The sequence below is a fragment of the Saimiri boliviensis genome, chromosome 7, assembly GCF_048565385.1.
Source record: "Saimiri boliviensis isolate mSaiBol1 chromosome 7, mSaiBol1.pri, whole genome shotgun sequence".
Classification (NCBI taxonomy): Eukaryota; Metazoa; Chordata; class Mammalia; order Primates; family Cebidae; genus Saimiri; species Saimiri boliviensis.
Genome location: NC_133455.1, coordinates 21,484,779 through 21,510,358, shown reverse-complemented (window position 1 = coordinate 21,510,358; position 25,580 = coordinate 21,484,779). Strand labels below are relative to the sequence as shown.

At 44.9% G+C, this 25,580-nt stretch overlaps 1 protein-coding gene across 2 annotated transcripts in view; it reads left to right on the top strand.

The window, feature by feature from the left end:
* The window catches only part of ACAD10 (acyl-CoA dehydrogenase family member 10), a 73,382-nt gene that overhangs the window by 31,605 nt on the left and 16,197 nt on the right, over positions 1 to 25,580 (top strand). For both annotated transcript variants that reach the window (XM_074402224.1, XM_039471586.2), the window contains exons 6-12: positions 234 to 393; positions 4,025 to 4,166; positions 7,474 to 7,542; positions 10,488 to 10,669; positions 12,636 to 12,786; positions 16,977 to 17,122; positions 20,074 to 20,247. In XM_074402224.1, coding sequence (XP_074258325.1) covers positions 234 to 393; positions 4,025 to 4,166; positions 7,474 to 7,542; positions 10,488 to 10,669; positions 12,636 to 12,786; positions 16,977 to 17,122; positions 20,074 to 20,247 — 1,024 coding nt within the window. The remainder of the gene's footprint in view (positions 1 to 233; positions 394 to 4,024; positions 4,167 to 7,473; positions 7,543 to 10,487; positions 10,670 to 12,635; positions 12,787 to 16,976; positions 17,123 to 20,073; positions 20,248 to 25,580) is intronic.

The window sequence follows — 25,580 nt, the reverse complement described above, 5'->3', positions numbered from 1 at the left end:
CCACCATGCCCAGCTAATTTTTTGTATATTTAGTAGAGACGGGGTTTCACCATGTTGACCAGGATGGTCTCGATCTCTTGACCTCGTGATCCACCCGCCTCGGCCTCCCAAAGTGCTGGGATTACAGGCTTGAGCCACCGCGCCCGGCCCTGTATATATATTCTTAACACCTGTGAAAAGAAGGGAAAAATGACAACAAAAAATTTACATATATATATTCTCTCTGAAACCAGGTTAATGACCCAGAGACTGCAGTGAAGGAATTAGAAGCTCTCTTGGGTTTTACGTTGAGCATAGGTGTTCCAAACACTCGGCCTGTGAGAAGGACAATGGAAATTCCAAAAGATTCCTTGGAGAAGTACCTCAAAGACTTACTGGGTATCCAGACCACAGGTATGTAGGCTTCTTTTGTGTTTTGGTAACTCTCTCCAAGGTGAAGCTTTCAGTCCGTTTCTCACTTTTCAACCCTAATGGAATGTACTGGAGACAAAGAAGCTATACAGTGAGGAAAATAGCCATTGGGCCTGGTGCAGCTGAGCACTGCTTTCAGTTTTGCTTGAGAAAAAGCATTAACTTCCCTTTTTATGGATCCCCAAAAGTGTACTTTTCCCTCTCTTCTGCCTGAGAGTGTGGTATGGCAGTGGTTGCCTGCTTTCAACAAGGGGAGGAACCTGGGGACTGCAGTACGTGCTCAGAGGATTTTACCGTTTCTAATGCTTTGAGAGGACAGCCCATTTTGTGAAGGCGATTTAGAAGTTGCATTGGCAGGCCAGGCGCAGTGGTTCACTCCTGTAATCCCTGCACTTTGGGAGGCCAAGGCGGATGGATCACGAGGTCAGGAGTTCAGACCAGCCTAGTCAACATGGTGAAACTCTGCCTCTACTAAAAATACAAAAGTTAGCCAGGTGTGGTAGTGGGCACCTGTAATCCCAGCTACTCAGGAGGCTGAGGCAGGAGAATCACTTTAACCCGGGAGGCACAGGCTGCAGTGAGCCGAGATCATGCCACTGCACTCTAGCCTGGGCAACAGAGCAACCCTCCATCTTGGGGGAAAAAAAAAAAAAAAAAGAAATTACATTGGTGGCCATGGTGTGGTGGCTCACTCTGTAATGCCAGCATTTGGGGAGGCCAGTGCAGGGAGATCACTTAAGGCCAAGAGTTCAAAACCATTCTGACCAACATGGTGAAAGCTTGTCACCACTAAAAATACAAAAATTAGCTGGGTGTGGTGGTGCACAACTGTAGTCCCAGCTGCTCTGGAGACTGAGGCACAAGAATCACTTGAACCCAGGAGGTGGACGTTGCAGTGAGCCATGATCATGCCACTGTACTCCAGCCTGGGCAACAGAGTGAGACTCTGTCTCAAAAAAAAAAAAAAAAAAGTGGCCAGGCCCGGTGGCTCATGCTTGTAATCCCTGCACTTTGGGAGGCTGAGGCGGGTGGATCACGAGGTCAAGAGATCGAGACCATCCTGGTCAACATGGTGAAACCCCTCTACTAAAAATACAAAAATTAGCCGGGCATAGTGGTACACGCCTGTAGTCCCAGCTATTCAGGAGGCTGAGGCAGGAGAATTGCTTGAACTCGGGAACTGGAGGTTGCGGTGAGCCGAGATCGTGCCACTGCATTCCAGCCTGGGTAACAAGGGCGAAACTGTCTCAAAAAAAAAAAAAAAAGTTACATTGGCCAGGTACAGTGGCTCATGCCCATAAGCCCAGTGCTTTGGGAGGCTAAGGCAGAAGGATCACTTGAGCTCACAAGTTCAAGACCAGCTTGGGCAACATAGCAAGACCCCATCTCTACAAAAAATAAAATTAGCTGGGCATAGTGGCACATGCCTGTAATCCCAGCTACTTTAGAGGCTGAGGCAGGAAGATCACTTGACCCCAGGAATTTGGAGCTGCATGAACTCTGATTGTGCTGCTGCACTCCAGCCTGGGTGACAGAACAAGACTGTCTCTTAAAAAAAAAAGCTGGGTGCGGTGGCTTATGTCTGTAATCCTAGCACTTTGGGAGGCTGAGAAGGGCAGATCACCTAAGGTCAGGGGTTCAAGATCAGCCTGGTCAACATGGTGAAACCCCGTCTCTACTAAAAATACAAAAAAATTAGCCAGGCGTGGTGGCGCATGCCTATAGTCTCAGCTACTCAGGAGGCTGAGGCAGAATCCCTTGGGCCCCAAGGTGGAGGTTGCCGTGAGCCAAGATCAAGCCACTGTACTCCAGCTAGATGACAGAGCAAGATTCCATCTCAAAAACAAAACAAAAAAGGAGACTTAAAAAAATTGTTTAGTTAATTTTTTTTTAAAGTGAAGTCTCGTTCTTTTCCCCCAGGCTGTAGTGCAGTGGCTCAGTCTCAGCTAACTGCAACCTCTGCCTCCCAGGTTCGAGCGATTCTCCTGCTTCAGCCTCCTAAGTAGCTGGGATTACAGGCGCCTCCTATCACACCTGACTAATTTTTGTATTTTAAGTACAGATGGGGTTTCGCCATGTTGGCCGGGCTGATCTCAAACTCCTGACCTCAGGTGATCCTCCTGCCTTAGTCTCCCAAAGTGCTGGGATTACTGGCGTGAGCCACTGTACCCACCTTAATTTAGTTTTTTTGAGATGGAGTTTTACTCTTATTGCCCAGGCTGGAGTACAATGGCATGATCTCAGCTCACCGCATCCTCCACCTCCTGGGTTCTAGTGATTCTCCTGCCTCAGCCTCCCATGTAGCTGGGATTTCAGGCACCCTCTACCACGCCCAGGTAATTTTTGTATTTTTAGTAGAGACAGGGTTTCACCATATTGGTCAGGCTGGTCTCAAACTGCTGACCTCAGGTGATCCATCTGCCTTGGCCTCCCAAAGTGCTGGGATTACAGGCATGAGCCACCGTGCCCGAACAAAGACATTTTTCTCAGTTGATAAAGGCTTCACCGCTTGCTCCTTGGAAAAGGCTTTTATCGATGGAGTTTCATTTTAGGATGTTTTCCAGCAATTGGATTATTGGTAGTGGCCTCTGCATAGATGATGCGCCCACTCTGGCCAGGCGGAAGAACTCAGGCAGACTTCCCTTGCTTGCCTGCTCTTCTAATCAAGTGAAATCAATCTACACCCAGGGTTCAGTCTTCTTATGGAGCTGAGAATGAATTAGTTTTTTTTTTTTTTTTTTTTTTTTTTTTTTTTTTTTTTTTGAGACGGAGTTTCGCTCTTGTTACCCAGGCTGGAGTGCAATGGCGCGATCTCGGCTCACCGCAACCTCCGCCTCCTGGGTTCAGGCAATGCTCCTGCCTCAGCCTCCTGAGTAGCTGGGATTACAGGCACGCGCCACCATGCCCAGCTAATTTTTTGTATTTTTAGTAGAGACGGGGTTTCACCATGTTGACCAGGATGGTCTCGATCTCTTGACCTCGTGATCCGCCCGCCTCGGCCTCCCAAAGTGCTGGGATTACAGGCTTGAGCCACCGCGCCCGGCCAAGAGAATGAATTAGTTTTACGTCAGCCAGGATCCCGCAAGGGAACTACAGAATTCAGCCTAGTGCAGTAGGAAATTGCATCTCATGAAAGCAGCTTTGGGTCAGGCTGAAGGCCTCTGCATCGTTCCTTTCAGCTGTCCTGGCAGTGTCAGGCAAAGGGACATGCAAAGGCATCTTTCATCCTTAGGCTTAAAGCATTCCATTTGGCAAGATGGGTTGCCATGGCTGTGTCTGTGCTTGATAAACAGAATGAACATGTTTTTATTCATGGAGCAGGAGTTGCCAGGAAGGACAAAATTTGACACTCACACAAAGAGAAAATTACTGTGGTATAAAATGAGTGGCCTTTGCCAAACTGTAGTGGCGCATGATCCTGGACCTGAATTAGCAGGGTATGCCCCTGGGACTCAGTCACTCCAGGCAGACGGGGAAGAGGTACTTTCCTTGTGCTGCATGGCAGATGAGGATATTTTGCAGCCCCAATGCAGAACTCATTAGAAAGAAAGAATGTCTGCTCAGATCTGTCTTCCAGGGCCGGTTTGAGTTTTCTTTGTTTTCAAACTTGCAGGCCCATTGGAACTCCTTCAGTTTGATCATGGGCAGTCAAATCCAACTTACTATATCAGGCTGGCTAATCGTGCTCTGGTTCTGAGGAAGAAGCCTCCAGGGACACTCCTTCCATCTGCTCATGCCATAGAGAGAGAGTTCAGGTAAGTTGGTCAGGATGGTCCCGAACTCTTGACCTCAGGTGATTCACCTGCCTCAGCCTTCCAAGGTGCTGGGATTATAGGCATGAGCCATTGCACCTGGCCTATTGTTTGTTTTTTATTTTATTTTTGCTCTTTTTTTTTTTTTTTTTGAGACGGAGTTTCGCTCCTGTTACCCAGGCTGGAGTGCAATGGCGCGATCTCGGCTCACCGCAACCTCCGCCCCCTGGGTTCAGGCAATTCTCCTGCCTCAGCCTCCTGAGTAGCTGGAATTACAGGCACGTGCCACCATGCCCAGCTAATTTTTTGTATTTTTAGTAGAGACGGGGTTTCACTATGTTGACCAGGATGGTCTCGATCTCTTGACCTCGTGATCCACCCGCCTCGGCCTCCCAAAGTGCTGGGATTACAGGCTTGAGCCACTGCGCCCGGCCTATTTTTGCTCTTTTTATTCCCTTTCATCTAATTACTCTGGGTTTATTTTTATTTTAGTAAGATGTAATCTTGTCAGTAACTTAAATTCTTTCTTCCTTTTTTTTTTTTTTTTAATCTTCTAAGGAGCAAAATTGGTTTTCTTTTCTTTTCTTTTCCTTTTTTTTTTGAGACAGAATCTCCCTTCATTCCCAGGCTCCAGGCTACAGTGCAGTGGTGCGATCTTGGCTCACTGCAACCTCCACCTCCCTGGTTCAAGCAATTCTCCTTCCTCAGCCCCCTGAGTAGCTGGGACTACAGATGCGCATCACCATGACCAGCTAATTTTTGTATTTTTAGTAGAGACGGGGTTTCACCATGTTGATCAGGATAGTCTCGATATCTTGACCTTGTGATCTGCCCGCTTAGGCCTCCCAAAGTGCTGGGATTACAGGCGTGAGCCACCACACCTGGCTGTTTTTCTTTTCTAATAAAAGCATTTAAATGTGTCACTTTTCAGGCTGGGCATGGTGACTCCTGTTTGTAATCCCAGCACTTTGGGAGGCTGAGGCAGGTGGATCATCTGAGGTGAGTTCAAGACCAGTCTTGGCAACATGGTGAAACGCTGTCTTTACTAAAAATACAAAAATATGCTGGGTATGGTGGCACACGCCTGTCATTCCAGCTGATCAGGAGGCTGAGGTAGGATAATTGCTTGAGCCCAGGAGGCAGAGATTGCAGTGAGCCGAGATCACGCCACAGCACTCCAGCCTGGGCAACATAGCAAGACTCTGTCTTAAAAAAAAAAAAAAGAAAAGAAAAAGAAAAAAAGTGCATTGCTTCATTGTTTAATTTTCAAAGATTTGGGATTTTTTTCTAGATATTATAAGTGAATTAATTCTAGTTTAATTCCATTGACGTCTGATAAATAATCTGCAAGATTTCAATTCTGTGTTTGTTATTTTTTGAGAAAGTTTTGCTCTTGTCGCCCAGGCTGGATTGCAGTCGCATGAACTTGGCTGGTTTTAACCTCCACTTCCTGGGTTCAAGCATTTCTCCTGCCTCAGCCTCCTGAGTAGGTGGAATTTCAGGTGTGAGCCACCATGCCTGGCTAAGTTTTGTATTTTTAGTAGAGATGGGGTTTTGCTGTGTTGGCCACATTGCTATCAAACTCCTGACCTCAGGTGATCTGCCTGCCTCAGCCTCCCAAAATGCTGGGATTACAGGTGTGAGCCACCGTGCCAGGTTGGATTTCAATTTTTATTGAGGTTTATTTTATAGAGCAGCACAAGACTTATCTTGGTGAACAAATTGTGTTTACTTTAAAATAATGTATATTTTGCAGTTGCTGAGTGAGTGATATAGAAATGTTTGTCAGGTCAAGTTGGTTGGCAGTGGGTTCAGATATATGTCTTTAGATAATCTATTTTTGTCTAATTCTATCACTACTGAGAAAGGAGTGTTAGAATCTCAACCAAGAGGCCGGGCGCAGTGGCTCACACCTGTAATCCCAGCACTTTGGGAGGCCGAGGTGGGTGGATCATGAGGTCAAGAGATCGAGACCATCCTGGTCAACATGGTGAAACCCCGTCTCTACTAAAAATACAAAAATTAGCTGGGCATATTGGCGCACGCCTGTAGTCCCAGCTACTCAGGAGGCTGAGGCAGGAGAATTGCCTGAACCCAGGAGGCAGAGGTTGCGGTGAGCCGAGATCGCGCCATTGCACTCCAGCCTGGGTAACAAGAGCGAAACTCCGTCAAAAAAAAAAAAAAAAAAAAGAATCTCAACTAAGACTTGTAGATTTCTTCATTTTTTTCTCTTTAATTCTGATCATTTTTACTCGATGTATTTCAGAGCTCCATTGTTTAGTACGTACGTATTTATGATTGCAATATCTTTCTAACGAACTTGCAGTTGTATCATTTTCAAATATCCCTCTTTGTCTCTGGTAGTACTCTGTCATAAAGCCTGCTTTATCTGATATTAAAGTAGCCAACCAGCTTTCTTATGCTGAGTGATTGCATAATGCTTCCATTTCCATCCTTTTTTTTTTTTTGCTACCTGTCTGTGTTTATATATTTAGGGCATATCTCTTGGAGACATCAGATAATTAGGTCACCCTTTTCTGTCCAACCTGAAAATTTCTGTCTTTTATTTTAATTTCATTGATTGATTGATTGATTGAGATGGAATCTCGCTCTGTCACCCAGGCCAGGGTGCAGTGGCACAGTCTTGGCTCACTACAACTTCTGCCTCCTGGGTTCAAGCGATTCTTATGCCTCAGCTTCCCAAGTAGCTGGGATTACAGGTGCACACCACCATGCATGGCTACTTTTTGTAATTTTAGTTAAGACGGTTTCACCATGTTGGCCAGCCTCGTCTCGAACTCCTGAGCTCAAGCAGTCCTCCCCGTCAGCCTCCCAAAGTGCTGAGATTACTGGCATGAGCCATCATGCCAGCCAACTTCTGTCTTTTAATTAGAATCGATTAATCTATTGAATTTAATGTAATTATTGATATGTTTGATTTAGGTCTACAGTTTCACCATTGGTTTTTTGTTTGTCCCATCTGTTTTTTTGTTCTTTCTTACTTTTGGGTCAGTTGAATATTTTTTAGAATTTCATTTTAATTTATGTAGTATTTCTAATTCAGAAAAGTAATTTCAGGCCAGACGTGGTGGTGTACACCTGTAATCCCAGCTACTGAGGAGGCTGAGGCATGAGAATGGCTTGAACCCATGCTGTGAAGGTTGCAGTGAACTGAGATTGTGCCACTGCAATCCAGCTTGGGCGACAGAGCAAGACTATGTCTCAAAAACAAACAAAGAAAGAAAAGTAATTTCAAGAAAATCTCATCAATTCAGCCAGCAGTTTTGTTTATTTTTATTTGTCCTGGCAGGATTATGAAAGCCCTTGCAAATGCTGGAGTACCTGTCCCTAACGTTCTTGACCTCTGTGAAGATTCAAGGTAAAGTTCAGCTGTTTTTGCTATTGTACATTCAGGCTACAGGAGAGAAAAGCCCATATGCTAACACAAATTCCAGTTTGTTAAAGACAAATAAAATTTGGGTAGGAGGGAAAAGAAACTTTATAGCAACCTCTCCCAGAAGTTCTCAGATATTTAAGTTATCCTGCAGGATAAGTATATGCCTACTTTGGGGAAAATTGGTAGAAAACATCTTTTTTAACATTCAAAAATACATATTTATCTAGTTTCCAGGGTTTTTCTAAACTGTTTTTTGTTTTGTTTTGTTTTGTTTTTTGAGATGGAGTCTCGTTCTGTCACTCAGGCTGGGGTATAGTGGCCCGATCTTGGCTCATTGCAACCTCTGCCTCCTGGGTTCAAGTGGTTCTCCTGCCTCAGCCTCCGAAATAGTTGGGATTACAGGCGCCAGCCACTCTGCATGGCTAATTTTTGTATGTTTTTAATAGAGATGGGGTTTCACCATGTTGGTCAGGCAGGTCTTAAACTCCTGACCTCAGGTGATCCACCCACTTTGGCCTCCCAAAGTGCTGGGATTACAGGCATGAGCCACCTTGCCCGGCCCTAAACTGTTTTAAACAGCTTTGTAATATGCTTTTTGAGTATCTCTTCTTTCCTAACATTTTAATTATGAAACATTTGAAACCTTCAGAAAAGGTGAAAGAAGAAAAAATAAGATTATGAATACCTGTTTACACTTCATCTAGATCAAAAATGAAAACATTGTTAACATTTTTCGACATTTACTTTCTATATATGTTTGTGTATACGTGTATGGTTTTAACATATTATAATGCTTTTTTGGCTGAACCTTTTGAAATAAGTTTCAGGCAACATGTATCTCTCAAGAATAAAGACATTAGCTAGGCATAGTGGCTCATGCCTATAATCCCAGCACTTAGGGAGACCAAGGTGGGCAGATCACTTGAGCCCAGGAGTTTGAGACCAGCCAGGCCAACATGGCAAAACCCCATGTCTAAAAAAAAAGTTAGACTAGCCAGGGCAACATGGCAAAACCCCATCTCTAAAAAAAAAACCAAAAAATTAGCCAGGTATGGAGGCGCACACATGTAGTCCCACATACTCACCTGGAAGGTTGAGATGGGAGGAGCACCTGAGCCTGGGAGGTGGAAGCTGCAGTGATCTGTGATCACACCATTGCATTCCAGCCTGGGTGACAAGAGTGAGACCCCGTCTCAAAAAAAGGGGTCTCACTCTGTCACCCAGGCTGGAGTGTAATGGTGCAATCTGAGCTCACTGCAACCTCTGCCTCCCTGGTTCAAGCAATTCTCCTGTCTCAGCCTCCCAAGTAGCTGGTATTACAGGCATGTGCCACTATGTCCAGCTAATTTGTATTTTCAGTGGAGATAGGGTTTCTCCCTGTTGGTCAGGCTGGTCTCGAACTCTCAACCGCGGGTGAACTGCCCACCTCGGCCTCCCAAAGTGCTGGGATTACAGACATGAACCACTGCAGAGGCTACAGTGGGCAAAGAATGTACCACTGCATTCCAGCCTGGGTGACAGAGTGAGACTCCATCTCAAATAAATAAATAAATAGGTAAACTGATTGCTATTAATGACCAAAAGATGGATTAATGAAATGTCATTGGGTCACTTTAGTACTGCTAGGTGGTATATGCACCATTCATACCACTAAAACATGATAAAAATAACCGCAATAACAAGAAGGGATACTTATTGAACCCTCATTGGAACCACACACCGTATGAGGCACTCTGTATATTTGTTCCCTTAATTCATTTTTTTTGAAGTAACAAGTACTCTGGAAGCTCCCTTAGTTCTTAGAATTGCCCTTTGAAGTTTTTATGTTTTACAGATTAAAAAAAAACAACATGGCCAGGCGTGGTGGCTCACGCCTGTAATCCCAGCGTTTTGGGAGGCTGAGACAGGCAGATCACAAGGTCAGGAGATCGAGACCATCCTGGCTTACACGGTGAAACACCATCTTTACTAAAAATACAAAAAATTATCTGGGGGTGGTGGCACACACCTGTAGTCCCTGTTACTTGGGAGGCTGAGGCAGGAGAATCACTTGAACCCAGGAGGTGGAGGTTGCAGTGAGCCGAGATTATACCACTGCATTCCAGCCTGGGTGACAGAGCGAGACTCCATCTCAACAACAAACTCGGAGAGGTTTAATAAGTCCCTCAGAATCACTCTTCAAGTAAGGGTAGAGTGGGGATTTAAATCTGGTTCCAGCCAGGTGCAGTGGCTCATGCTCATAAGCCCAGAACTTTGGGAGGCTGAGGCAGGCAGATCACCTGAGGTCAGGAGTTCGAGACCAGCCTGGCCAACATGGTGAAACCCTGACTCTACCAAAAATACAAAAATTAGTTATGGTGATGTGTGCCTGGAGTCCCATCTACTCGGGAGGCTGAGGCAGGAGAATCACTTGAACCCAGGAGGTGGAGGTTGCAGTGAGCCGAGATCGCATCACTGCACTCCAGCCTGGGTGACAGAGCAAGACTCCGTCTCAAAAAAAAAAATAACAGATAACCTGGTTCCATGTGACTCCAGAGACCCCTCTCTGAGCCTTGCTGCTCACTACATGATCACACCTAAATCAATTCCAGTGGCTTACACAAATGAACCAGGGAGAAGAGAGAAGCATGCTGTCCAGGAAGCATAGACAGGTGTGCATGTGTGTACATGCACATGTGTATGTGCAGGTATGTGGGTATATGTGTGCATGTATGTGTGTGTGTGTATCAATCAGTTGCAAGAGAGGGTACTTCTAATGCCCTGTGCTTATATGAAAGGAAAAAGGAAGTGTCCAGTGCTCTGGGTCTGAACTCTTCACTAGCTCTCAACCCATACACCCAGGAACAGTGACAAAGAATAGGGTCATGACTGACAGCCTGCCACATAATGAATGTGACTCCTGAAACACCCTTCTGTGTTCCTCCCAGTGTTGTTGGCACCCCCTTCTATGTGATGGAGTACTGCCCAGGCCTCATCTACAAAGACCCCTCCCTGCCAGGCTTGGAGCCCAGCCAGAGGCGAGCCATTTACACTGCCGTGAACACAGTCCTGTGCAAAATTCACAGTGTGGATCCCCAGGCTGTGGGGCTTGAAGACTATGGGAAGCAAGGTGAGCAGGAGGCCACGTCTGTCATGCTGGTTGTTTCATCACTAGTGCTTCTGCTTTGGGATCTGAATTGTTTTGGGTATTAACAAATCAAGGGTAAGGCAGACTTAGCTTCTTCCTTGGAAATCCAGTTTAGTTTTAATGGAGATGTTGCTTACTTAGGCATTTGGGCCTTCGATAAATCCCTTTATGAACCACACAATCTCTCTTCTCTGCAACTTGTTTTTCATTTTTTCTTATTTTTTTCTTTTTTCTTTTCCTTAAATAACTCTCCTATTCAATTCCCTGCAATTTTTTCTCATTAGACCATTCATATATATTTTTTCTGATACTGACCAAAGGTATTTAAGGCATATTTTTCTTCATTTTTTACTCTTTCCCCTAAATATTCTTTTTTTTTTTTTTTTTTTTGAGACGGGGTTTTGCTCTTGTTACCCAGGCTGGAGTGCAATGGCGCGATCTCGGCTCACCGCAACCTCCGCCCTCTGGGTTCAGGCAATTCTCCTGCCTCAGCCTCCCTAGTAGCTGGGATTACAGGCATGCGCCACCATGCCCAGCTAATTTTTGTATTTTTAGTAGAGATGGGGTTTCACCATGTTGACCAGGATGGTCTCGATCTCTTGACCTCGTGATCCACCCGCCTCGGCCTCCCAAAGTGCTGGGATTACAGGCTTGAGCCACCGCGCCCGGCCTAAATATTCTTTTTAACAGGAATATATTATATATATTTGAGAGGGGGTCTTACTATGTTGCCAGACTGGTCTCAAACTTCTGGGCTCAAGCCATCCTCCTGTCTCAGCCTCCCAAGGAGTTGGGACTCTGGGCGTGTCCCACCATGTCCAGCTTCAACAGGGATAGTTTTTTTGTTTGTTTTTTGAGAGAAGGTCTCTCTCTGTCACCCACACTGGAGTGTAGTGGTGTGATCTTGGCTCACTGCAGCCTCTACCTCTTGGGCTCATGTGATCCTCCCACCTCTGCCTCTCGAGTAGCTGGGACTCCCGGTACGCATCACCATGCCCAGCTAATTTTGTATTTTTAGTAGAGACGGGGTTTCGCCATGTTGCCTAGGCTCTCCCTGAACTCCTGGGCTCCAGTGATTTGGCCTCCCAAAGTGTTGGGATTACAGGCGTGAGCCACTGCAGCAAGCCCTCGTGTAGTTCTTACCACATGCCAAAAACAGTTCCAAGAGCTTTACATACTTTATTCTCCCAACAGCTCTGTGAGGACCATCTCAAAATGAGGAAACTAAAGCACAGAGATGTTAAGTAACCTGTCTGAGATCACACAGCTAGAGAACAGCAGAGCTGGGTTTCAAAGCCTGGCAGTCTGGCTCCAGAGTTCATGTGCTCAGTTAACCACTGTTGTTTAGCCAACAAGTGATTTATGAAAGGCTATTACGGAGCTCACAAGATCTTTTTTCTTTTTTGAGATGGAGTTTTGGTCTTCTTGCCCATGCTGGAGTGCAGTGGCACAATCTTGGCTCACTTCAACCTCCATCTCCTGGGTTCAAGCAAGTCTGCTGCCTCAGCCTCCCAAGTAGCTGGGATCACAGGTGCCCACCACCTGTGGGCCCAGCTAATTTTTGTACTTTTTAGTAGAGGCAGGTTTTTACCATGTTGGACAGGCTGACCTCGTGATCTGCTCACCTCAGCCTCCCAAAGTGCTTGGATTACAGGCATGAGCCACTGTGCCCAGCCACAAGATCTTTAAGAGGACCAGAGATCATGCTTGGAGACCATGCAGCTAGGAACAGCGCCCAGACCATGCTAGTCCAGCCAAGTAGCCAGTGAGTGCCACCTGGAGGCGGCAGGAGCATCACATGGGAAATTCTCAAGGCAAATGAACGTGTTCAAAGACATGACACCACCCGCTGCAGAGCATGACAAAGGCTTTTACTGCAGTTTTTTTTTCCTGCTATTTTCAGAGGCTGCTGAAATCACACACCATGTTCTAATCCTCTTTCCCCTAGGGGACTATATTCCACGCCAGGTGCAAACCTGGGTTAAGCAGTATCGAGCTTCTGAAACCAGCACCATCTCAGCTATGGAGAGGCTGATTGAATGGCTTCCCCTCCATTTTCCCCGTCAGCAGAGGACCACGGTGGTGCATGGGGATTTCAGGTAGATGTGGTGGCAGGGAGAGCTGAAAAATGACAGCATGGGTGCTCCAAGGAGTAGTCGAGCAATTGGTCTTAGTCCAATTTACAGTTGGGAATTATTCCCATTACAAAGCACCTCTCTGTGTATGGTTTTTTTCAGGCAGGGTTACTTAGCCCTGGCACTGCGACATGTTAAAATTGGGTAAGTTTTTATGGTGGGAGCTACTTGTGCATTTTAGGATGTCAGGCATCATCCCTGGCCTCCACGCACTAGATGCCAATAGCGCCCCTCCCCGCAGAGTGTGACAACCAAAAATCTCTGCAGACCTGGTTCAGTGTTCCCAGGGAGGGCAGCATTCTTCTGTTGAGAACCACTGTTTGAAAGTAAGACAGAGTATACAGCCATACCACCCTGAACATGCCTGATCTCGTCTGAAAGTAAGGCAGAGCGAGGGTGCTGTCACCTCCCAAGAGGCCTGGGGATGGACATTATCACTGGGTGTAGTGAAAGTAATGAAAGAGAGTGACAGGGTCTCTGGGGATATGTGATGAGTCTGTAGTGCCGTTAAAATGGGAACTTCAGTGTGCCTGGCATTCTGCGGTAGTGTCTAGCTTTATCTTATCATTTCTTGCTATGAAAACTGCTCATTAGGTACTTTTATAGGGTAGTGTTTATAGTATTTTCTGCTTCGCAGCACCTGGAGGCCTGCTTTTGGTGCAAGCATGCCTTCTTTGGCTTTCTGACCTATTTAGTTGTCTTCTTGCCCCTCTAGGGACTCAGGCCTTTTATTAAACAAGGCTAGAGAGTAAAGGCTAATTTTAAATATATTCCTTTTTTTTTTTTTTTTTTTTTGAGACAGAGTCTCACTCAGTCACCCACGTGGAGTGCAGTAGCACAATCTCAGCTCACTGCCTCTTGAGTTCAAGCGATTCTCCTGCCTTAGCCTCCCGAGCATCTGGGATTACAGGTGTACACCATCATTCATGGCTAATTTTTGTATTTTTAGTAGAGACGGGGTTTCACCATGTTGATCAGGCTGATCTTGAACTCCTTCCCTCAAGTGACCTGTCCGCCTCAACCTCCCAAAGTGCTGGGATTACAGGCACGAGCCACCGTGCCTGGCCTTAAAGACATTTCTTTGCTTTCCAAATTTGACTGGCCTCTCTTCACTGGCTTGGCCAGTGTCACTTGCTCCTGGCTTCTTCTGTTAGATGCCTTTGGGGATCCCCCTGGGTCTGAGAGTGGACTGCTAGTTTCTCTCTCATGTGGTCATCACGGGAGCTTGAGACACCTGCTCCTGCACCAGTCTCTGACTGACTGGGCCAAGTGCTTCCCCCATACCGAATGGAACTTGGCATGCAGCTGGGCTGCATTTGATCCCCTCCTCCATCTTCTTTCTTCACTTGGGACTCTAGAGTATTGCCTGACAACACTTTCCTTGCCAGCTGTTACCATACATTCTGTTTGGTGGGGAAGACCTCAGGTGGCCTTTGTGTCACCAGCCCACAACTGCTCCATGGACCTTGTCTTTGCTTCTCCTGGCACCTCAATGATCCATGAATGTGATCAAGGATACAGCAGGCCGGAGACATCCAGTGTGGTCTGAGCACCCCCTCCTCTAGCTATAGTGAAATATGACCATCATTTAGGATATTGCCTCCAGGAAATGGATCCTCTGATTTTAGAGAGTGTGCTGCTGTGTATTGATCAACACAGTCAGAGATAATTCTGTCTTTTGATGGACAGAAGAACATTTCTTGCTAATGGAGTAAATCTGTAGTGGTGGGATTGTAAAGTGCTCCAACTTTCAAAAGTAATAGGCAGTGGCCAGGCATGGTGACTCATGCCTGTAATCCCAGCACTTTGGGAGGCCGAAGCAGGTGGATTACTTGAGGTCAGGAATTTGAGACCAGCCTGGCCAACGTGGCAACCCCCCTACCCATATCTACTAAAAATACAAAAAATTAGCCGAGCATGGTGGCACACCTGTAATCCCTGCTACTTGGGAGACTGAGGCAGGAGATTTGCTTGAACCTGGGAGGTGGAGATTGCAGTGAGCTGAGACCGGGCCACTCCAGCCTAGGTGATGGAGCAAGACTCTTTCTCAAAAAATAGAAAGAAAAAAAAAGGAATGGGCAGTAACATGGAAGATGGGAATATGATACAACCCATCATTTCTTGTAAAGAAGCATCTGCTGGCCAGATGCGGTGGCCCACACCTGTAATCCCAGCACTTTGGGAGGTGGATCATGAGGCCAGGAGTTCGAGACCAGCTTGGCCAACATGGTGCAACCCTGTCTTTACTAAAAATATAAAAATTAGTTGGGCATGGTGGCAGGCACCTGTAATCCCAGGTACTTGAGAGGCTAAAGCTGAGAATTGCTTGAACCTGGGAGGCAGAGGTTGCAGTGAGCCGAGATCGCGACACTGCACTCCAGCAGCCTGGGCAACAAGAGCAAAACTCCGTCTCAAAAAAAAGAAGCATCTGCTGCAGCTGTGCACCAAGGGACTCAGGCAAAGAAATATGGTTTGATCATACATTGGAATTCTATTTAGTGGGAAAAATAAACCAATTTGCTATACTTAAGTAATAAATCTCAAACAGATAATGCTAAGTAGAAAAAAGTAAGTTTCTAAAGGGCAATATATCATTTATGAAAATTTAAAAAATAATTGAAAGAATACTATCTGTGGTATATAGGTACAGGTATAGATAAGAGAAATATAGAAATGTCTGAGACTGATATATACCAACTTCAGGAAAGCAGTAAATCTGTTATTTTTTTAAAAATCTGAAGCAAATATTAACAAAAAAGCAGATATAACATCTGTTAAATCTGAAAGATGGACACGTGAATTTTGTCATCATGTTATTCTCTGTATTTTTCTGCATGCTTGATACTTACTTTTTCTTTTAAATATAGCATGCTTTACAGACAGCCCTGGCAGGAAACAGAAGGCATGAAAGAGGCTCTTTGGGGAGAGTTCAGTACAAGGTTGTGGTGTGGTTTACAGGAACTGCTCAAGAACAACGTGGAGTCCCAGGGTCAGTGTAACAGTGAGGAGTCAGCCCTAGCACTGGGTCTGACGGGACGAGCATGTGCTGTGGTTATTACTACTCTACAACAAACTCTGTCAGAACTGAGTGGCTATCAACAATGAGAGCAGTCATTTTGCTCATGAATCTTTGCAGTCTGGGGACAGGACAGCTTATTTCAAAGTGGGGCAGCTGTCGGGCTGGGGCTGAATCACTTGCTGGTATGCCGGTCCTGAGCAGAGAAGACATGAACAACTGGCCTCCTCAGGCCTTTCTTTCTCTCTCTTTATGGTTCCCACATGGTCTCTCCAGCACGGCAGCTTCTGGGTAACTGGACTTTTCTTTTGAGACAGGATCTCTCACTGTCTCCCAGGCTGGAGTGCAGTGGCTATTCATAGACTGGAACATAGCTGACTGCAGCCTCCAACTCATGGGCTCAATGATACTCCCACCTTAGCCTTCCAAGTAGCTGGAACTACAAGTGTGCGCTACCGTGCTCAGCTAATTAAAAAAATTTTTTTGTAGAGATAGGATCTTGCTGTGTTGCCCGGGGTGGTCTTGAACTCCTGAATTTAAGCAGTTCTCCCACCTTGTCCTCCCAAAATGTGGGGATTATAGGCATGAGCCACTGCACTCAGCCCTGCGCTTCTTACCTGGGGGATCAGGGCTCCAGAATAGTTTGTTTCAAGAGACAGTGGGCTGGGCAGAAACTATCATGTTTTCTGACCTAGTAGTCTCAGAAGTCCCTCAGCATCACATCCACCTGCCTTGTATTTGTTAGAAGTGAGATGCTTCACTGGGCCAAGCATTAGACTCTACCTTTTGTGGAAGGAATGTCCAAGGGTTACAGATCTGTTTTAAAACCATCACAGGGAGGGAGTAATTCCCTGAACCCAGAGAGGGTAGCTCTGTGGGAAGGGCTGCAGAGAAGGACCTGGGGAAATATACAGGCTGCTTCCCATCTCCTGCTTCTGATTGTCTGAGTCCAGCTGGAAGCCAGAGAGCAAGGGAGTCCTTGGAGGACACAGCGCCTGGAGCTCAGGTTCCCCGCTCCCTAGGCACAGAGGAGATTGGAGGTTGGGGAGCGAACTTGAACAGATAAACAAAGCACACGGAATCCACTCTACTCCTCAGTTTTCTTAGTGCTGTCTCCATTCCTCTTGGGGCTTTTCAGGCTCGACAACCTGCTGTTTCATTCAGAAAAGCTGGAGGTGCTTGCTGTCCTTGACTGGGAACTTTCTACCTTGGGTGACCCCCTTGCGGATGTAGCCTACAGCTGCCTGGCCCACTACCTCCCATCCAGTTTTCCCATGCTGAGAGGTAGGAACTGCTGCTGGATGATAGTTGGGGAACACACCAGTTCTGAAAGCATTTGAGAGCAAACTTGGCTGAAGTAGTCTGTGATTGGGCTGGGGAGTGAAAGTGAGGTCCTGGTGGTTCTGGTGGGAAACATAATTGGAATGCGCTCCTGTCACATATTCAGGGAAGTGAATATAGTATGTGTGTTAAGTGAAAAGGATGCCTGTATAGGCACCTCTTATGCTTTTACATAGCTAACTTCTATTTAGGGTTTTAAATTAAAGACACATTTATTATAAAAAATACTAGAGCCAACAGATAGCAACAACAAAACAGTTAAAATCATTAGTAGTCCCAGAGATAACCATTTGCTGACATTTCAGTATTCGGCCCTGTCATCTTTTGTGTGTATATGTACATTTCCTAATACAAAAATGGGACATGATCTAATGACATGCTTTTTTTCACTTCATTGTATACTGTGGACATGTTCTCATGACATTAAATATTTCTTCTAAATATTTCTTTTAACTATTTCAGCCTAATTTTTTTTTTTTTTTGAGATAGAGTCTCACTCTCACCAGGCACAGGGCTGGAGTATAGTGGTGCAATCTCGGCTCACTGTAATCTCTGCCTCCTGGGTTCAGCCAATTCTCCTGCCTCAGCCTCCCGAGTAGCTGGGACTACAGGCGTGTGCCGCCACGCCCAGCTAATTTTTGTATTTTTTAGTAGAGACGGGGTTTCACCATGTTGATCAGGATGGTCTCGATCTCTTGACCTTGTGATCCGCCCACCTCAGCCTCCCAAAGTGCTGGGATTACAGGCATGAGTCACCATGCCCGGCTACAGCATAATTTTTAATGAGAGCATAGAATTGTATAGAATTAAGGGAAGACATTTGGTTTAATTCCTATTTAGATATTTAATTTGTTTCCAATTTTTTTTGTTTCAGTTTTTTAATACTACCTCCCCCATGCCCATGAAAAAAGGCAGTGAACATCTTTGTAGTAATATCTTTGCCTATATATAAGGTATAATCCTAAGATTAATTTCTAGGAATGGAATATATTACATGCTTCTAAATCGTGAAAATGTCACAAATGGAGCAAATAAGTGAAATGGTTTGATTTGGTATAATTATTTTCATAATTTGGTGAGATTTTTTTTTAATTTTTATATTTATTTGTTGATTTGTTCATTTATTTTTGAGATGGAGCCTCGCTCTGTCACCCAGGCTGGAGTGCATTGGTGTGGTCTCAGCTCACTGCAGCCTCTGCCTTCTGGGTTCAAGCGATCCTTCTGCCTCAGCCTCCTGAGTAGCTGGAATTACAGACATCTACCATCATGCCCAGCTAATTCTTTTTGTATTTTGCATAGAGATGGTGTTACACCATGTTGGCAAGGCTGGTCTCGAACTCCAACCTCAAATAATGCACTTGACTCAGCCTGCCAAAGTGCTGAGATTACAGGCATGAGCCATCACACCCAGCCAAAAAAATTTTTTTTATGCTTTGAATATTTTTTAAGGCCGGGAATGGTGGCTCACACCTGTAATCCCCACACTTTGGGAAGTCAGGAAGGGTGGATCATGAGGTCAGGAGTTCAAGACTAGTCTGGCCAACATAGTGAAACCCCATCTCTACTAAAAATACAAAAATTAGCCAGGTGTAGTGGCACATGCCTGTAATCCAAGCTACTCGGAAGGCTGAGGCAGAAGAATTGCTTGAACCCGAGAGGTGGAGGTTGCAGTGAGCCAGGACTTCACCATTGCACTCTAGCCTGGGTGACAGAGTGAAACTCTGTCTCAAAAAAAACTAAACCACAAAAAAATAGAGGTTAAAAAGAATAGTCACTGTGTTGCCCAAGCTGGTCTTGAACTCCTGGGCTTAAATGGTCATCCTGCCTTGGCCTTCCAAAGTGCTGAGATTACAGGCATGAGCAACTGTGCCTAGCTGAGATGGCTTTCTTTCTTTTTTTTTTTTTAAATGACATCTTGTCATACCAGCAAGCAAGGAAGTTGTTTTTGAGATGAAGTCTCTTGTTCTGTCACCGAGGCTGGAGTGCAGTGGCGTAATCTCAGCTCACTGCAACCTTTGCCTCCCAGGTTCATGCGATTCTCCTATCTTAGCCTCCCAAGTAGCTGGGATTACAGGTGCATGCCATCAGGCATTTTTTTTGTTTTTTGTTTTTTGTTTTTTGTTTTTTTTGAGATGGAGTCTCACTCTGTCGCCCAGGCTGGAATGCAGTCTTGTGATCTCAGCTCACTGCAATTTCTGCCTCCTGGGTTCAAGCGATTCTCCTGCCTCAGCCTCTTGAGTAGCTGGGATTACAGGCATGTGCCATTACACCTGGCTAATTTTTTTTTTTTTTTTTTTTTGGTAGAGACGGGGTTTCACCATGTTGGTCAGGCTGGTTTTGAACTCCTAACCTCATGATCCACCCACCTCAGCCTTCCACAGTGCTGAGATTACAGATGTGAGCCACCACGCCCAGCCAATTTTTGTATTTTTAGTAGAGACAGGGTTTCATCATATTGATCAGGTCGGTCTTAAACTACTGACCTCAGGTCATCCTTCTACCTCAGCTTCCCAAAGTGCTGGTATTACAATCGTGAGCCACTGTGCCCAGGCTGAGATTGCTCTTTCAATGTCATTTTTTATCAAATGACTGGTTGAAGATAACATGCATCCACCCTTAACTGTGGTCCAGATAAAACTGGAAGTTCCCATTCCTTCTTTTATTAGCCAATTGAGTCTGAAACCTGTAAGAGCCAATTTGTGAATAATGACTTCATGCCTGCATCCCCAGCCATCTAAGGGAGGAAGAGCCAATGCAGGAATAACCTAATCCCTGAAACTAGTTGTGAAACTAATTTCCAACAGACATAGCGATTTTCAGAATTTAAATACTTGCCAGTCTCAGGGGAGTGTTGTATCACTGACTACCCATGAATGGCTCTATCTTTCTCCCAGGTTTTAATGACTGTGACTTGACACAGCTGGGAATCCCTACTGCAGAGGAGTATTTCAGGATGTACTGCCTCCAAATGGGACTCCCTCCCACCGAGAGCTGGAACTTCTATATGGCTTTCTCCTTTTTCCGCCTGGCCGCAATTCTACAGGGAGTCTACAAGCGGTCACTCACAGGTAATGGGATAGCCACCCTAAAGAGCTGCTGTGGGGGTGAGGTCACAGCGAGGACCGTGAGTCCACCTGGAAGCCCTCTCGGGGGCCACAGAGGCATTGGAGAGACCTGTTTGGCCAGGATTCTCTGAGATTCAGTTATTTCAACCATTTGTCACATATTTTCTTTGCAATATTTAGTTATTTATTACTTGTTTTTGAGACAGGGTCATGCTCTGTCGCTCAGGCTGGAGTGCAATAGTGCAATCTTGGCTCACTGCAATCTCTACCTCCTAGGTTCAAGCAGTCTCCTGCCTCAGCTTCCCAAGTAGCTGGGACTACAGGCCTACACCATTACACCTGGCTAGTTTTTGTGGTTTTTTTTTGTATTTTTAGTGGAGATGAAGTTTCACCATGTTTGCCAAGCTGGTCTTGAACTCCGGGCCTCAAGTGATCCGTCCTCCTCGGCCTCCCAAAGCACTGGGATTACAGGTGTGAGCCACCATGCCCAGTCTCTTTACAATATTTAAACTTGCTTTTTTTTTTGAGATGAAATCTCACTCTGTCACCACGTTGGAGTGCAGTTGTGACCTTGGCTCCCTGCAACCTCCACCTCCTGGGTTCAAGCAATTCTCTTGCCTCAGCCTCCCGAGTAGCTGAGACTACAAGCGTGTGCCACCACACCCAGCTAATTTTTATATTTTTGGTAGAGACAGGGTTTCACCATGTTGGCCAGGATGGTCTTGATCTCTTGACCTCGTGATCTGCCCGCCTTGGCCTCCCAAAGTGCTGGGATTACAGGCGTGAGCCACTGCACCTGGCCCAAACTTGTTTTTTTTTAATTATTAAAGTAATGCACAAAGACTTTTTTCAAGTTAAAGCATACATGCATATGATCAAAATTTGGTCATACAGAATTATATAAAATTTTGTTTCATCCTTTTCAACACCATTCTTCAAAGATAAATGTTACTTGTTAAGAGTTTCTTGGGCCCTCCAATTTTTCTGTTTGTGTATCTTCTCTCTCTTCTACTTTTACACAAATGTGATTATCTATGTGTTTTTCAGAACTTTGATTTTTAATTTTGCATGCTTAAGAATTTCTATGAAATACATATGTGCCCATTTCCATATTTAACAACTGTATCAGGCAAATTTCTTGTTTTGTGTTTTCTTTTTTTTTTTTTTTTTTTTTTGAGACAGAGTCTCACTTTGTTGCCTAGGCCTGAGTGCAATGGTGCAATCTCAGCTCACTGCAACCTCTACCTCACAGGCCCAAGCAATTCTCGTGCCTCAGCCTCCCAAGAAGCTTGGATTGCAGGCACAGGCCACCATGCCCAGCTAATTTTTTTTTGTTTTCAGTAGAGATGGGGTTTTGCTATATTGGTCAATGGTGGTCTTGAACTCCTGGCCTCAAGTGATCCACTCCCCCTCGGCCTCCCAAAGTGCAGGGGTTACAGGCATGAGCCACCATGCCTGACCTTCTTGCTTATTCAGTTAACAGTATTTCACAGAGATCTTTCCATGTGAGTCTGGACAGATCTACATTATTCTTTTTGATTTCTTTTTGTAAATTATTTTTTCATTTTTCACCAGTGTTACTTGCATTTTTATTTCTGTAGTACATTCCATTATGTGCATATACTATAATTTATTTAATCAGTTCCCCTATTGATATATATTTAGGTAGTTTGCAGATTTTTTTGCAGTCGCAAACAGTGATTACAAAACAGTGATTGTTTGTAAACAGTGGTTAGTTGGTGAACATCCTTTCTCTTATATCTGTGAATATATCTGAAAGACACATTTCCAGAATTAGAATTGCTGGGTTAAAAGTACGTGCATTTAAATTTTTTGCAGATGTTGCCAAATTGCCCTGTAATAGGATTGCTGAAGGAGAAAAAAAGATTATTGTGTTTCCTTTGATGCTACTGTGACATACATGGGGAAATGTTTTATTAAACTAGCTGAAAATTCTAGACAGTTCCTTGTAAGTTGGATATTTTGAGAAGAAAGGTTAAGTACTGTTACTCAGAACTGTTGGTTGGTTGAGCATATGTACACATGTACCGCATATGTGTGTGTGGATGAACCACTGTCATTAGTTCTAATTCTCAATTTTATAGGGTAGAAAATGAAATAATCTATATCCTAGATTAAGAACATAAAAAGGTAGGTTAAAGTTTGCTTTCTGTGTAGAAAGGAAGCCAAGTAGAAAGAAAACAGATAGAATCTATTATACCAAAAAGATCTAGACACAGTGACTAACCCAGTAGCATTAAGCACTCCCAGTGCCTACATTGTGTTCCCTAAATTCCATTCCCATTAAGAGGAACCAGGACTTTTTGGAGAAGTGCCTGATTTCAAGCATGGTTGGTGTGATATCTACAAGATGAACATGGAACATCTTGTCATACATACCAGTGAGCAAGGAAGTTGTCAAAGACCACAAGGGTTTTACCTAAAGACTTGGGAGCTGGCCCAGCTCTATGGTTCATACATGTAATCCCAGCACTTTGGGAGGCCAAGGAAGATGGATCACCTGAGGTCAGGATTTCGAGACCAGCCTGTCTAACATGGTGAAACTGCATCTCTCCTAAAAATATAAAAATTAGCCAGGCATGGTGGCAGGTGCTTGTAATCTCAGCTATTTGGGAGACTGCAGCAGGAGAATCACTTGAACCTGGGAGGTGAAGGTTGCAGTGAGCTGAGATTGTACCATTGCACTCCAGCCTGGATGACAAGAATAAGACTCTGTCTCAAAAATAAAAAAAAGACTTGGGAGCCAACTTGAACAGGCTCCTACTTGCTAACAATAGGAAACTTTGGGCATCACCAAGGATGATAGCTGAAATGGATGAAACTTATCAGTTATGTTTAAATCCATGAGTAGTAGCAGGGCACAGTGGATCATGCCTGTAATCCCAGCACTTTGGGAGGCCAAGGTGAGCAGATCATTTGAGATCGGGGTTCAATCTCAGCCTGGCCAATATGGTGAAACCCCATCCTACTAAAAATACAAAAATTAGCCAGGTATGGTGGCAGACGCCTGTAATCCCAGCTACTCAGGAGGCTGAGGCAGGAGAGTCACTTGAATCTAGGAGGCAGAGGTTTCAGTGAGCTGGGATCACACCAGCGCACTGCAGCCTGGGTGACTGAGCAAGACATTGTCCCTTGAAAAATAAAAATTAAATAAATAAATAAGTCCATGAGTAGTGATACAAAAACAAAGAGACAAAGTCTCATTGATGACCTCAGAGAATGCCAGGGAAACAACTTATTCTGAAAATTGGTAAATAGAGTTGTTGGGGGAATCAGGCATTTGTCCTGTCTTTCCTGTACAGATCATATCTCAGGCTATCCAAATAATCGATGTGGGAACATTTCTTTCTAGAGAAGTATCCTGGACAGAGTAATATAGAATTTGTTTATCACCAGTTTGCAACTCCTAATGCATTAATGTATATGGGCAGTAAGCTTCAATGAAAGCCAACACCACTAAGAGAGACAGAGACAGCCGGACATTCCATACCTTCTGATGTTTCCCTCAAAAGTCACGCCAACTCTGCCCAGGCCTCTAGTGCTAGCTGCCAGCTCATAGGAAACACAGGTTTCGGATGGGCATCTTCAGCAGCACCCTGGGCACAGCCACTCATGAAATCCAGATTCTGGAAAACATCACAGGGCAAACAATTGAGTTTCTTCAAACACGTACATTTCAAGGGGAGGAAAGGATGAAAAAGGAAGCTGTAGATTGAGAGAGACTTAAAAGATACATCAGGCTTGGTGCATTGGCTCACACCTGTAATCCCGGCACTGTGGGAGGCTGAGGCAGGCGAATCATCTGAGATCAGGAGTTCAAGACCAGCCTGACCAATCTGGGGAAACCCCGTCCCTACTAAGAGTATAAAAATTAGCTGGGGCCTTGTGGCAGGCATCTGTAATCCCAGCTACTCAAGAGGCTAAGGTAGGAGAATTGCTTGAATTTGGGAGGCAGAGGTTGTGACGAGCCACGATTGTGCCACTGCACTCCAGCCTGAGTAACAAAGTGAGACTCCGTCTCAAAAAAGGGACAGAGAGCGACTTAAAAGATACACCAGCCAGTTACAGTGTTGGGACCTTATTTGGATCCTTGCTTGAACAAATTATTTTGAAAAAATTTTGATGATTGTCAGTAAAACTTGAATTCTGAGTGGATAGTCGATGATATGAAGTTACAGTTAATGATTTTTTAAAGGTCATAATAGTATTGTGGGTTTTTAAAAAATGTTTGTCTTTAGAGTTCTGAAAGAATCCTAGATGAGATATTTGAGATTTACTCCAAAAATTCCAGGACAGTGGGAGCGGAGATGGAAGGGAATGAAACAAGCCTGGGCTGGTGTCGATCATTGTGGAAGGCGAGCAGTAGAACCCACAGGCTCATTATTCTCTCCTCTCTACTCCTGTGTGTCTTTGAAAATTTCCAAAAGGAGGCTAGGTGCAATGGCTCACACCTGTAATCTCAGCACTTTGGGAGGCCAAGGCTGGTGGATCACCTGAGGTCAGGAGTTTGAGACCAGCCTGGCCAACATGTTGAAATCCCTTCTCTACTAAAAATACAAAAAAGCCAGGCATGGTAGCAGGTGCCTGTAATCCCAGCTACTCTGGAGGCTGAGGCAGGAGAATTGTTTGAACCTGGGAGGCAGAGGTTGTAGTGAGCAGACATTGTGCCACTTTACTGCAGTCTGGGCGACAGAGCAAGACTCCGTTTCAAAAAAGAAAAGAAATTTTCCCAAAGGAAACCTTAAAAACAAAAGGCAAGGAGAAAGGAACTCATGGGTTTTGGGTTTTGCTAGTGCTGAGGAAGGGTTTAGCTTTGCGGTCAGCGACAATGGCAGCCTATGATCTCAGCCAGGTTGCTAGATTCTTCTGAGACAAGCAGTTGCAGTAGGGGAATTGATCATTGATTCCCAAGCATCTGAGTTTCTACTGACAGCCAGCACTGTGCTAGGTGGTCCTGGAGATAAAAAGTCATGAGGAAAACTGGAGAAAAAACCAGTGCCTGGAGAATTTCTAGTTTAACTATACCTGGTCTGATAAGCAGGAGTTGCAGGAGGCAGGAATTTCTGGAAACAACATGTTCCTCTTTTGAGAAAATATGGTATCAGCTGTAAGCCACCATTTCCCATTTTTGTTACGGTTTTGCAATAAACACTAACCAGAAATATTTACTTAAGCAGAATGGCTGCTAAATCTTTATGGTGATGAATAGGCCTGGTCGCCTCTGACATTTCCTGGTGGGTTGCCGAGTTCTCTCCCTGCTCTGCTCCAGTGCCCTGTGAAAAACTTAATAGACTTTGCCCATTGTAGAATCTCCA